This window comes from Nannospalax galili, unplaced genomic scaffold (genome assembly GCF_000622305.1).
Source record: "Nannospalax galili isolate Female #2095 unplaced genomic scaffold, S.galili_v1.0 scaffold11, whole genome shotgun sequence".
Classification (NCBI taxonomy): Eukaryota; Metazoa; Chordata; class Mammalia; order Rodentia; family Spalacidae; genus Nannospalax; species Nannospalax galili.
The window spans coordinates 4155809-4168993 of NW_008330735.1; the positions used below are offsets into that span (position 1 = coordinate 4155809).

At 39.1% G+C, this 13185-nt stretch overlaps 1 protein-coding gene and 1 pseudogene across 1 annotated transcript in view; both read right to left on the minus strand.

Annotated features, from left to right (window-relative positions):
- Dcdc1 (doublecortin domain containing 1) overlaps window positions 1-13185 on the minus strand; it is a 469865-nt gene that overhangs the window by 86350 nt on the left and 370330 nt on the right. Inside the window, 5 exon segments of the mRNA XM_008851730.2 lie at window positions 1438-1439; window positions 1506-1665; window positions 2359-2494; window positions 5490-5589; window positions 10064-10226. Coding sequence (XP_008849952.2) covers window positions 1438-1439; window positions 1506-1665; window positions 2359-2494; window positions 5490-5589; window positions 10064-10226 — 561 coding nt within the window.
- Window positions 2704-2814, minus strand: LOC115067504 (annotated as a pseudogene).

Below are 13185 nucleotides of genomic sequence, written 5' to 3' on the forward strand. Positions count from 1 at the left end.
TTGTGGACAGTTCCCTAACTGCTAAGGAAGATGCCACATGTGAGAAATGAGTGGGAAAAAACAAATAGGATGGCAATAACAACAAAACATTTTCTGTCATGTTTGGTGAGTGAAAGACATGGGCCAAATGAAGCCCTCATCCAATTAGAAAAGGTGTTTCCTAAAACAAGAGCCAATGTTCTGAGAATAGAAGAATCTTAAAAAATTTGTAACAAGGTGGGCCAGTGGGATGACTCAGAGGGTAAAGGTGCCTGCTGCCAGGACTGATGACTGGCGTTTGATATCAGGAACACACAGTGGAAGAAGAGAATGATGCCCTGTCATCTAATTCACATCTGCACGGTGACATACACACACACATGCAAACATACACATACAATAATTAAATTAATGTAAATTTTGAAAGTTTGTAGTAAGGATAAATGAGTTTTCAGTTTGGCAACAATAATGCACCAGATATCTCTGGCTTTATGATTCGGAAATACACTCAGTCATTGCTTTATTGTGTCTTCACAGAGCATGTGGTACAGAATCCTTGTCCTCAGTGAGTCCCCAGCTTGGTGGGGGAGGAGCATGGAGAAGAGGGGTTAACAAGCACATCACAGGTAGGGATGATGCAGCTGAAATTGGCATTAATGATAAAATCATTCTAGAGCTAAATATGTGGCAAGTAAAAGAACTTGGGCAGATAGAGAGCAGTATCTGACCCAGAGATTGTGCAGGACCATAAAACAGAATGTGTCAGAGTCAGGCCACAGCTTACCACTAGACTTGGGGTTTATATGGCAAGAAGCAAAGTACGAAGGGGAAGGGGGCATAGGGCATAATGGGGGCCACTGACAGGCATGCAGTGGACGAGGGTCAGGGATGGTCAGATTCTTCTTCTTGTCTGCCTAGGTAGTCGTTGAAGAACTGTATGAAAAAGATCATGTGCCAGTTGTGGTGGTGCACACCTTTAATCCCTGCACTTGGGAAGCAGAAGCAGGTGGGTCTCTACAAGTTCCAGGTCAGTCTGGTCTACATAGTGAGTTCTAGGCAGTCAGGGCTATATAGTGAGACCCTATCTGAAGAAAATAAAATTATGTGTTAAAAAGATAATTGTCCACAAAAGGGACTGAGGTGACATGGAAGGATGACATTATAGAGACCCTCCAGAAAGCTATTTCAGGAACTCAGAATTGTAATTCCATTCACTTGTATCTACAGTGGGGAAGGAAGTCAATGTTTATAGAGACAAAACACAATGAATTCCTCAAAAAAAGTGCAATGAGAAGATAGGAGTCTTTAAAAATGAGTTGAACTGTGTCTGCATTGCTGCAAGGAGTTGACTGTGATGGTCAAAACTCTAGTTCTGGTCACTTGTCAGAAAGCTATTACCAGGTCATCAAGTGACAAGTCTCAGAAACTTGCTCTAAATTCCCTGTGTTGGCTCTGCACCTCTGCCAGGCTAGTGAGCTGAGTTCAAGCAATGGTCTGGTTGCTTTTCTGACTACATTGTTACTCACAGAATCTTTCTGGAAGGATCTTGTGTTGCTAAAGCAGCATTTTGCATTTGCTTTCCTGCTGGCCCTTTAACTTGCTTCTCTTCTTCAAAAATTACCACAGGTTTACGCAAAGCAAGTGCGCCCCCAGGCACAGCATCGCTTTGGACTTCTAACACAAGAGCTGAGCAGGAACACGCAAATTGCAAGAACATGTTAGTTATGATCGCAGAGCACCTGAAATTAGAAAGACATTCTCAAACCAACTGCAAAACCTTCAGCCATTGGGTCTCTTCATAGGGCGCTCCTTAAACTAAGAAGTTGGATTTTATTTAAAAAGCTTACATATTCTTTCTTCTCAAGATATTATTAGCCCAAATACTAATTATTCTACATTCTAACTCTTCAAATGGGCTATATTATTTACACATGTGTTTGTTCATCATTCTCTGGGATAGATGCAAACTCATCCATGTTTTTTTCCTTTTAGCCAAGGGAGAAACTAAAGCGTGGCTCTAGAGACTGGGAAATCTGAAAGCTCTCCCTAAGAGACTGTTACATAAATGGATGGCACAACATTGAAACGTCATTGGACATTGAATCTTTTTTCCTTGATAGGAATATATGAGGCTCTCAAATAGCCATATCTGTTAAAGACAAAATAGATTATAAGTTTTTATGTATTTATCTATTTGCACTTCCAAAGTGTGGTGCATAATAAAATCTGCAACCCTGTTAAATGTACATTAATAAATTAGGCTAAAGAGCTAAACAGTGAGTTGTAGAGCCGAAACATGGTCCATTTAAACCCAATCTTAATACAAAGCAGTATCACCAAGGATGCTACTACGTAAGGTCAAATCATTTCACTGCTTACCTTCTACCTTGCACATGCTGCAGAAGGTTTGAATCTTGGAAATGTCAGATGCAAGGCTTCGGAGGAAGACCTGCTTCCTTTGCTGAGCAGCAGAGAGGTCAGGATTGATCCAGTGCTCTCCACATGACACATAACCCTATCAAATAAACGAGTCTTTTATATGATGTATAAGAGTTCAAAGTGACTTTATTTGAAATACTTCAGGGTAGAAGCAATCAGAGAGATCAAAATACCTTACAGCAGGTGAACAGCAAACTATAGTGTCATGGAATACCAGCCATGAATGAAAAAGAGCAAACTATTGACAAAAGCACCAGTTTTAGTGGATTTTAAGTATCTTTGTATACAGAGTACTGAACAGATGGCAAAGCCTTAACTGTACGCACGTTGTTAGGACCAAGCGCCTCTTCCATCTTCGTCAAGGGGAAACCAACTTTCTCTTCTTTCATACAACACTGTGTAGAGTACAAAAAGTGTTGCCTATTCTGTCTGTAACCCCCACAGATTTACAGTCATTTGGAAACAAAAATGACCTTAAAAATTTTTGAAGAATGGAAGGGAAGCAGCCAGGACTGAAATGCAGGTATAATCAGATGCTGTGGGCTGCGGCTTGCTTACAAACAGTTTTATGGGACAGAGCCATGCACATTTGGTCACATGCAGTCTACGGCTGCTTTCCTACTGTGCTAGCAGAGCTGGTATTTCCACAGAGTTCACATGGCCCACAGAGCCCAAGATCTTCCCTACCTGCCCTCCATGGAAAAAAGTTAAGATCCCTTGTATAAATAAGCTTGTAATATCACATAAACACCAAAATATTACTGTGGGGCAAGAAAGGCAGCTGAGCCATCAAGAGTGAGTATTCTTCCTGTAGAGAGACCTAGGAGGTCCCCAGCATTCACATCAGGAATGGGGCTCATGGCTGCCTGTCACTCTAATTCCAGGGGTTCCAACATCTTCTGGCCTATTCCTGCAATGCACTCATGTACACAAACAGACACAGACACACAAGTGTGCACTTAATTAAACATAAAAATAAAACTTTAAAAAATGTTACAGCCAGGTGTGGTGGTACATGCCTGTAGTCCCAGCACTTGGGAGGCAGAGGCAGGTAGATCTCTGTGAGTTCAAGGCCTGCCTGGTCTACACAGTGAGTTCCAGGCCAGCTGGGGCTGCAGGAAGACCCTGTCTCAAAAAGACCCAAAAAAAATGTGTACAAAATAATAATGTGTAATTTTGGGATAATGAGATTATAGATGACATTTTCCCTCTTCATTTCCTTATACCAAGACCAAAAAAAAATGTGTACAAAATAATAATGTGTAATTTTGGGATAATGAGATTATAGATGACATTTTCCCTCTTCATTTCCTTATACCTATTTCTTAAATGTCCTTAAGCAAATTATCTTTCTCTCTTTCTTTCCTGTCCTCTCTTCCTTTCCTGCTTTCTCTGTCCCTCTCCCTCACTCCTTGACAGTGTCCTTCTGTGTAGCCCATGTTGTCTTTGAACTCATGATCATCCAGCCCCAGTCCTCCCCAGGCCTGTCATGTGCAACCATACCTAGCTTGTATCCCTTTAAAGATGAAAAAAAAAAATAGTGATACATTGAGAAAGACTCAGTTTGCCTAGAAATCCAGCAGCACCTCTTCTCACCTAGACATACACATGCGTTCTTGGCATGAGGATGCACGGAAGTTTATTTTAATTACGCCCTCTTGAACAACAGCTTTCTTGTTCCCTTACAGACATTAAATCTTCCAACTGTTCCTCTTCTGATCCTCACACTCAGAGAGCGGTGGGTTAAACTCTAGTGGCTGCAGATACACTCCTGTCTCTGTCTTAGTCTTCTCACACCCCAATTCCTTTTGCCTCAGTGCCTCCTTTGTACTTTAGGCTGAATTTATCTTTTATTATTATTACTTATTTGAAAACAGTCTACTCTAAATTCTTTCTGGAAGAAATAGCCACAGTGAATAATCACAGCAACACATAGAAAGAGAAATATTTAAAACAAAAGCCTTGGAAGTGATAGCATTAAGATTTCAAATAAGGGGCTGGAGAGATTGCCCAGTGCTTCAGAGCACTGGCTGCTCTTGCTGAGGACATGGCTTCTCTTCCCAGCACCCACATGGCAGCTAAGAACATCAGTAATTCCAGTTCCAGAAGATCCCACACCTTCTTCTGGCCTCCCTGGGTATTGCACACACATGGTACAATACTCATATACATAATTTTTTTTAAAGATTCTAAATAAAACCTGCCAGGCTCCAAGCACAGATGGAGACTCTCCACCCGTTGCTCTCACATTGGTCACCATACTTTGGTTTCAGACTCTCTCAAGAGGTCCTTCAATTCAGAGCATTAGTTGAGTTTTTTGTTTTTGTATTGATTTGTTTTCATTTGAGTTTTCTTGAAACAATCTTTCTATGCAGCCCAGGCTGGTCTAGGACACACTATGTAACCAACACTGATCTTGAACTGGCAGCAATCCTCCTGCCTCAGTCTTTCAGAGCGCTGGGATTATAGGTGTGAGCCACCATGTCCAGGCTCAGTGTTTGATCAAATGCTGTGAGCTTTATTCTCTGTTCAAAGAACTTCCGTTATCAATGAAGGCAGCTGATATTATTGCCTAAGCTCATGCCTCAAATTCCATAAGTGGGAGAAGAGACTGGGCTGTGTAAGTCCTTCTATTTCTCAGCTTCCTCTACTGGCCAAATGGACTGTATAAAAAAATACAACTTTTTGACCTATGAAAGTGACATGATTATTTAGTAGGAAACCATTAACAACTATATTGTAAAGGCCTCTAAAAGAGTACAGGGTCTATCTCAGAGGCAGAAATCACAAATGATAAACAATTGGCTTTCCACAGTTTCTTCCATTGATTTTACAGTAGGGGTGAAAGCATTCATGTCAAAGGGTCATTATAAGCATCATATAACTCCTATTTAGTCATGTAAGCCAGGCCTGCTACCTAAGATGGCAACATTGTTTATTAGTCTTGCTCTCAGACCTTGGGAAGGGTCTGAGAGAATAAGGACAAGCCTCAGAAGTCTTGCAGTAAAGGGTGCATTTCCCAGTACAGTGTCCATGTATTTGCATGTCCAATTCCACATCCCCAACACTACCAGTTCATCACTTTGAAGGTCCTTCAGGGCAAAGATTTCCTTTCCCTTTTCATTGAACAGCCTCTGAGCAGCAGAAGGTAAATTTAAAATTTCAGTATACCTGAAGTAAGAGACATAAAAAGTGATCATCTTGTATACAGAAAGCATCCAGCAGTAAGGTAAGAAAATAAAGCAAATAAGAGTCTGGACCATTATTCATGGCCCAAGAACGGGGCCCTGGAGCTTCCGGGTCCTTTTGAGTCTCAGTTCCCCTTTCTGGTTTGTGGAGATTGGAAGTTTAACCTCTCTGAGCCTGCATATCTTTCCCACATCCCAACATTTCTGAACCTTTGGCCTAAAACACATTCCTCAGCTTTTTCTGTCAAAGTTTTGTGCTTTCTCCAGTCACCAAAGCCAAATTTGCCACCAAACAGTCCTTCATCTTCTTCTCTAGATGCTTTCTCTATGACCCTCTGAAATAAGATTTTTCCCCCTAGTTAAATGTTGTCATTGATCCCCCCACCCCAAATTTCAAACAATTTCTTATAAACACTGAGACGAATGAGTTTCTCTGACTCCTGAAGAGCCATCTCTGTGTTGGGAGTAGAGACGGACTATCATCTGACTCATAGCAGGATGTTGTAAGCATTGGCCCTGTGTGTTGTAAGAACAAAGGAAAAACATAGATTCCTCTTTTAGGGAGTGACATTTACGTTGGACTTTATGTAGTTATCTTTATGTGTATGAATGTTTTGCCTTCATGTATGTAAGTGCGCCCGTGTCCTGGAATGCTTGTGGAGGCCAGAGGGACATCAAATCCCATGTGGATGCTGGGAACTGAACTCAGGTCCTCTACACAAGTAGCCAGCACTCTTAACAGACGATTCATCTCCCCAGCCCCTGTGCTGGGCTTTAAAACATGAATAGGAGTTTATCAAGAAAGATTAAAGCTATAGCTGAATGTGTTAGCAAGGTGAGGGGCCCGAAGAGACTGGAAAAGAAGAGAGGAAGCAATTTGAAAGTGCTCAGGATTCTAAAATGACAAACCTGGGTTCTACCTCGGGGAAAGCCGGAGGCCACTGAAGGTACTGGAACAGAGGACTGTGTCAATAGATATGCCTAGACTGTAGGGAGAGAGAAATAGAGCTAACAGATGTACCAGGGCATTTCCTAAAGAATATTGTTGGGTTGAAGAAAGTGAGAAACTCTTGGTAAACATTTCTGATGCTAGAATGCACTGTTAGAGTGAGTTAGAGGTGACTTCACACTCATCAACAAGACTCAGCTATGAAGACCATTTCTATGTTTTATTTCCTTCATTGGATACAGCATTTAGGTCAGCTATTTCTTTGCAGGGATCTTACAAATAAATAGGCCGATAGGAACTACGTCATTTCATGTTCCAACTCTGGATGCTCATGGACCAGTAGGGACTGGGCAATGTTCCTCATTCAAAGCATTTGGTAGGGTTTCTCTGATTCTGTTTAGATGATACCGGAAGACCCAATGCAATTCCTTCTCATTTCTTAGACTGATAATCTTTGCAGGTCCATGCAGCCTGAGTAACATCAGCATTTCTACCCTACTCATGTCTTCCCAGAGTGAATGTTTAACCCATGGGAATATCCTGATTAGGACAATTGAGTGGAAGAATAAAAGGACTGGGTGGTTGGTAAGTCTTTTCTTCATCCTGTTTTGAAACTCTAGTTTTAATGCTGAATTGGACCCTCCTAGGTGGGAGGCGGGGACTGAGAAAGCAGTTTCCCAAGTATTCCTTCTTCCAACCAGTGCTCATGCTAGCCAACACCAATGGGGAAAGAAGGAAAAAACATGGATTCTAAACACATTACAAGGAATGTGTCTTCTGCTGTCAGATTATTTAGATCCAAATTCCAGATTTTAATCCCTGGCTTTTCCTATTCTAGCTTCTGAAATTTTCCAATCTTGAATTCAGGGGAAATATTTTATAAATTAGTATTGGTCTCATGTCATAATATGAGAGAGAAAGAGAGAGAGAGAGAGAGAGAGAGAGAGAGAGAGAGAGGCAGAGGATTAAAATGTATAGTCATTATATTCACAACTTTTTTTTACTTAAATGTAGGTAAAAATGTGTTATCTGTTAAACATGATCACTCAGGCAGAACACCTTTGCATTTAGAATAGTAAATATTTACCTCTTCAAAAGATGGTGAAATTCAGTCTGGTTTATTTCTCTTTCAGAATATTTACTAGCATAGCCTTCCTCCTTTTTTTCAGCATTAACATTTCTGAAACAAATGACCCAAAGTATGTATACATTATCATATGTTAGAGATTAGATCTCAGCATGTTTTAATATGTGGAAAAGTTGTGAGATCTTTTCATTATTTTCCCCGGAATAATCTACTTCCTTTAAAAGACATGATTTCATGAGATGTAAATTTGCCAACTTTGAAAAAAACTCAGCTATCACATTCATTTTATTTTATTCAAATAATGATCCTATTATGAACCCAAACTTGAACAACGATAATCAGAAAAAAAAATGTTTAATTTGAATAGATTCATTCACGTTTTCAAAACTGTTCATTCATTCACATTTTAGAAAATTGTTCTATGCAGTTTTATAATCTCTGTATTTTATGAAATGAAAAAGTGATCAAATAGAGTTAATCATCCATTCAGCGAGCCCTGCTTTGGGACCAACTGTAGGCCTTTCATTGTGATGTTAAAGTAACTCTCTAATACTTTAAGCCTTGACATGCCTGGACCCACTGTCCTATGACTCTAGCAAGTGATCCTGAGACAGAAAGGCATGTGCCGTGTTCTCTTGACTTTTTAGATAGCAGAACCAAGAGCAGCAACAAACCTTCAGTGAATGGTTCCATAACTGAAGGACAGCTTGTGGCCAGAGCAGGGTTCTTCTAAAATAGATTTGTTGCATTATTCTAGCATGATTTTGCTTATAAAGTCATAATAGCTCAACCTTTAAACAAATAAATAGACTTGTGGTTAATGTGAGTAATGTATTCTTGTATGTCAATAGAATCTTTCCTTCTAGAAAGTGTTTAGCTTCGCTCTACTAAAAGTAGCACATCAAGGTTTCTAAGGTGACTAACTCTGGAATGCCTGTGTGAATGGCTCCTTCTGGATGGGCCACACAACCATGCTCTTGGGCTAGTCAAGTCTTTCTAGCTTTGTTGATCAGTCTTTACATACAGCTTGTATGTGGGAGGTGGGCACTATTGATTCCCAGTACTTTTCTGAGTAAACAAAAGAATAAAAATAATCTTCGGTAGAATTTTAGCTTCAAGTGAATGCCAGGGTATTTTGATTATTTAGAAATAATTAATTCTGATGGTGAACAAAGCGGCTGTCATTTATCTGAAGACATGGTGAATCAAACACATTGTTCTATGGGCAGAACGTTCAGACAATGGACAGTTTTACATACTCTGCTAGGATAGTTGTCAAAATTGTCCAGTCCCAAAGTACTTCCGAATTCCTCAACTAAAGTCATAGGAAGTTATCTGTGTATAATTTATAATCACAATTAAAGCTATAAAAGAAAAAAATGCAGGAAGGGACAGAAACTACGTATTAACTTTGGGTGTTTAGAAAAAGTCATACCCTTCCTTTAAGGGCATCACCCTCACATTTTACATGGAGCAGAATGAGCTAATTATGAAATGTATGCGTCAAAGATTTCAATTTCAGGCTTGACTTTACTTTGAAGATTAATTTTTTACTTTATCATCTTTACAGGCAGTTCAGTGGACAGCCAATGTGATGTTACTCATTGTTCAGTGATGTATGAAGTATATTTAATCAATGTGAAGAAAGTAACATTAAACTATCAGCAGCAGCTTCAAATACCCTAAATACCTCAAAAGAAAGGTCAAGACGTAATATTGCTGGTAATTATTTGAGAAACAATGTATTTAACTCATTCTTTCCATCAAAGCTTTTCATTGATCTATGATTCCTTTTGTCATAAAATATAGTCAAAATAAAGTAGGTGATTTTTCTCTAATAATAGAGAAATGTGGGGTGTTTGGGGTGATATTTGAATCACAAGGTAACTTTATATTACAAATCAGTGCTTTTCTAGGAAGAACTTCTGAGAACTGTGTATATTACATATTCCAAAGATATAAAAATCATTATGAGATTAAGAATTAAAGAATTGAACCCATATTTAATAACCAATGTGTGAGTTCACTCGTTTCCATATACACTAATAAAGCTCAAACAAAAGTGCTAATTCAAAACGGACACAGAACTCTTTAAATCACTGCCATGCATTTCTGACCCCTTTGGTCTAGTGCACAGCCTAAAACAGAAGAGATCAAACTAAGTTTCTGACACAGAAACTAAATGAAAATTTGTACCTATTTGACCTTCAAATAGCAATATAGGAAGCTGTATGTATACAGTTCCTCCAGAAAAGCATTAAAAATGAAGATGGTCATTGAAGGAAGAATGAAAGAATGAACAGTATATATACAGTATATATACAGTTTACAGTTCCTCCAGAAAAGCATTCAAAATGGAGACTCGCATTGCCATACTAGAACGTGTATGTGAGGACGTAAGTGAAGAAAGGCTGCCCTTACTGCCGTTTGCGTCCTGGTGCCATGTCTGGACCGATCACAAGGGGTCTGCTCTTACACTTGTCTCCATTCCTCAGAACTCTGAGTTTCAGTTTCGCAGAGACATACTGCTCTGGTGTCTTGCAGATAGGTTTCTTCATCAGGGGGCTGTTTGGCACAAGCAGTCCTCGCGGGGAAAGCGGGGGGGGGGGCGCCGGGGGCCTCCCACTTATTCTACACCTCTCATGTCTCTTTACCTTGCCAGACTAGAGTCAAGCTCAACAGGGTCTTCTTTCCCCGCTGATTCCGCCAAGCCCGTTCCCTTGGCTGTGGTTTCGCTGGATAGTAGGTAGGGACAGTGGGAATCTCGTTCATCCATTCAAAAAACTTTCTTTAATCAATAAAAAAAAAAAAAAAAAAAAAAAAAAAAAAAATGATTGAGCATCTAAGTTATTCCAAACAATTCTAATTCATCCTTTTTGTATAAAGAAGAAACGTAATGATTTTTAAAATTTAAAATTGGTCATTAAAAAAACTGTCCAACTCGTAGATTGTTACTTTCCTTCGAAAGAAACATTCTAGAAAAATAAAACTGAATTAACTTGGAATATTTTTTGGTTTTGCTCTTGTGTGAAGGATTTTTAGTTAACGTGAAAGAGAATGTATGAAATGGAGCTTTATAATAGTCTAAAATAGTATCATCTTAAACTTGATCTAGTTGACAAAGACAACACTTAAGGATAGCAAAAGCAGAATAAGTTGGAGAGACGGATCAGTGGTCAAGAGCACAATATCATACCCTCCTTGCAGAGGACCTGAGTTCAGTTGCCAGCACCCATATGATGTAGCTCACAATCACCTACTACTCCAGCTCCATGGGATCCCACACCCTTTCCTGACCTCTGCAGGTACCTGCACACAGATGTGCACATGCCCACATACAAACATGCATACACATAATTTTTAAAAGTAATAAAAATAAATCTTTTTAAAAATAAAGTAGATGACAAAATGATTCAAACACATTCCAGACATTTCCATAATAGAATTTAGTTACTTTGTATCTATTCACTTATATGCATTCATTTATATTACTAATTCATGTATTTTCCAAATACCTATTGGTTATCATATTTCAGGTACAGTATTTTGCCACTGGGAATAAAACTATGACCTAGACAGAGCACTCTCCCTCAACTAATTTATATGAAGTCATATTTTGAGAACTTCTTAAATGTATTTAGAAATCAACTGACAATCATAATGGTGTAAGAATCACAGAACATGGAGCATCATGGAGACCCCAAGGGAGTAAGGCCACCCAGCAGTCTCGAAGCCTTCAGAGTTAGTGCAGCACAGGATTGGTAGAAGTGTGTGCATCAGACTGGAAAATTAGTGGAGCAAAATGTTTGTGAAATGAACACAAAGATGGCTCCCAGAGAACAGCTGGACAACTGGGGGATACAGCTGCTGTCCACAGAGATTAAGCAAGGAAAGAAGAGTAAGTGGGGGAGTGATCAAAGATAAAGCAAAATCCAAGCATTTTCTCTCTCTCTCTCTCTCTCTCTCTCTCTCTCTCTCTCTCTCTCTCCTCTCTCTCTCTCTCTCTCCCTCTCCTCCTTCTGCTCCCTGCCCTCCTCCTTCCCCCTCTCTCTCAAGTTCATTCTTTCATTCTTCCTTCTTTCCTCCCTTCCACATAAACAACCATTCTGGTAGTGTGGTCCACTCATCTTCCATGACCATCTTGAAGAAGATTGTCATTCCTTTCTGGTTTTCTGTGCTCCATTCTCTTTGGCATGCCAGTTTGTCTACCACGCACAGCATCCTGGTGCCTGGGGACACTTCACGTCTGGTAAATCTTGATATCTAGAAGGCAGGCTCCTCCATCTTGTTCTTCTTTGAGTACTGGCTCTTGTTGGCTCTGTTCCATTTCATGTGTTTTTGAGTTAGTTTGGTTAGCTTTTCAAAAGTTTATTAAAAAATGTTCTACATTAAGTTAAAATTTTCCCTTTTGCTAAGTTTCTTCTGAGATAGAGTGATGTGTAGGTTAGCTCAGAGATAGTCTATCATGGATGAGTCACAAGATTCAGTCTGAAGCATCCCCAGCAAAATTCTAGACTGTGTGCTGGATCATAAAGGGCTCTTTCCCCCTATTTATTGAGATATATTCATTTTATTTATGTTTTCATTATGCGTATGCTAATACATTAACTGCATTAATTTAAAAAATTTTAAACAATGTTTACATTTCTGGATAAGTGTGACTGATGTTTATTCAAATAAGTCTATTGCCCATAGATTGCTGAATAAAATTAGCTACTATTTCTCTTAGGATTTTTGCATGTACTTATAACTAGAATTAGCATATAATATCATTACACGGTTGCTAACAGAAGTGAAAAATGTTGTTTCATTTTTTTTGTATTATGAATTTTTTTGTGTCTTATATGCTTGGAACAATTTTCCAGGAAAACTAGGTCACAGTGTACTTTGTGAGGAAACTTTTAACGACTTATTCTATGATTAGTAGGCTATCTAGTCTTTCTGTGCCTTGTTTCTTTCATTACATTTATCTATTTATTCGTTTTCTATGTGTGTGGGCATTTGCATGCCACAGTATGAGTGCGGAGATCAGAGGACAACTTTGGGAGTCAGTTCTTTCTTTCCATCATGTGGGTCCTGGGGATCAAACTGGGTTGCCAGACTTGACAGTAAGCACGTTTACTCTGACCCATCTTGCCAGCCCCTTCTGTGTCTTCTTGATCCCCTTTCATGCATTACTTTTGCCCAAGAATTTGATCATTTTAGTTTATGAAGCTAGACTTATTACTATAAGGTTATTTGTAATATCCCTTTATTATTTGTCCAATCGCTCAGCATCTACTCTCATATTACTTTTATTTTTAATATTATTTTCTTTTCTCTTTGTTGTCTTAATAAATATGTTCAAGTATGTCCATTTTACTAATGTTTTCAAAGAACAGGTTATTTTTGTTTTGCTGGTTTGTGCACACGTATCAGCTATTCTAGTCTATCATTGTAGCCTTTACAATTTACGATTTCCTTCTTCTGAATTCTTAACCATTCATTCTATTGTTATTCTCCTGACTCCCTGAGTTGAATGCTTATCTCATTAGTTTCAGACT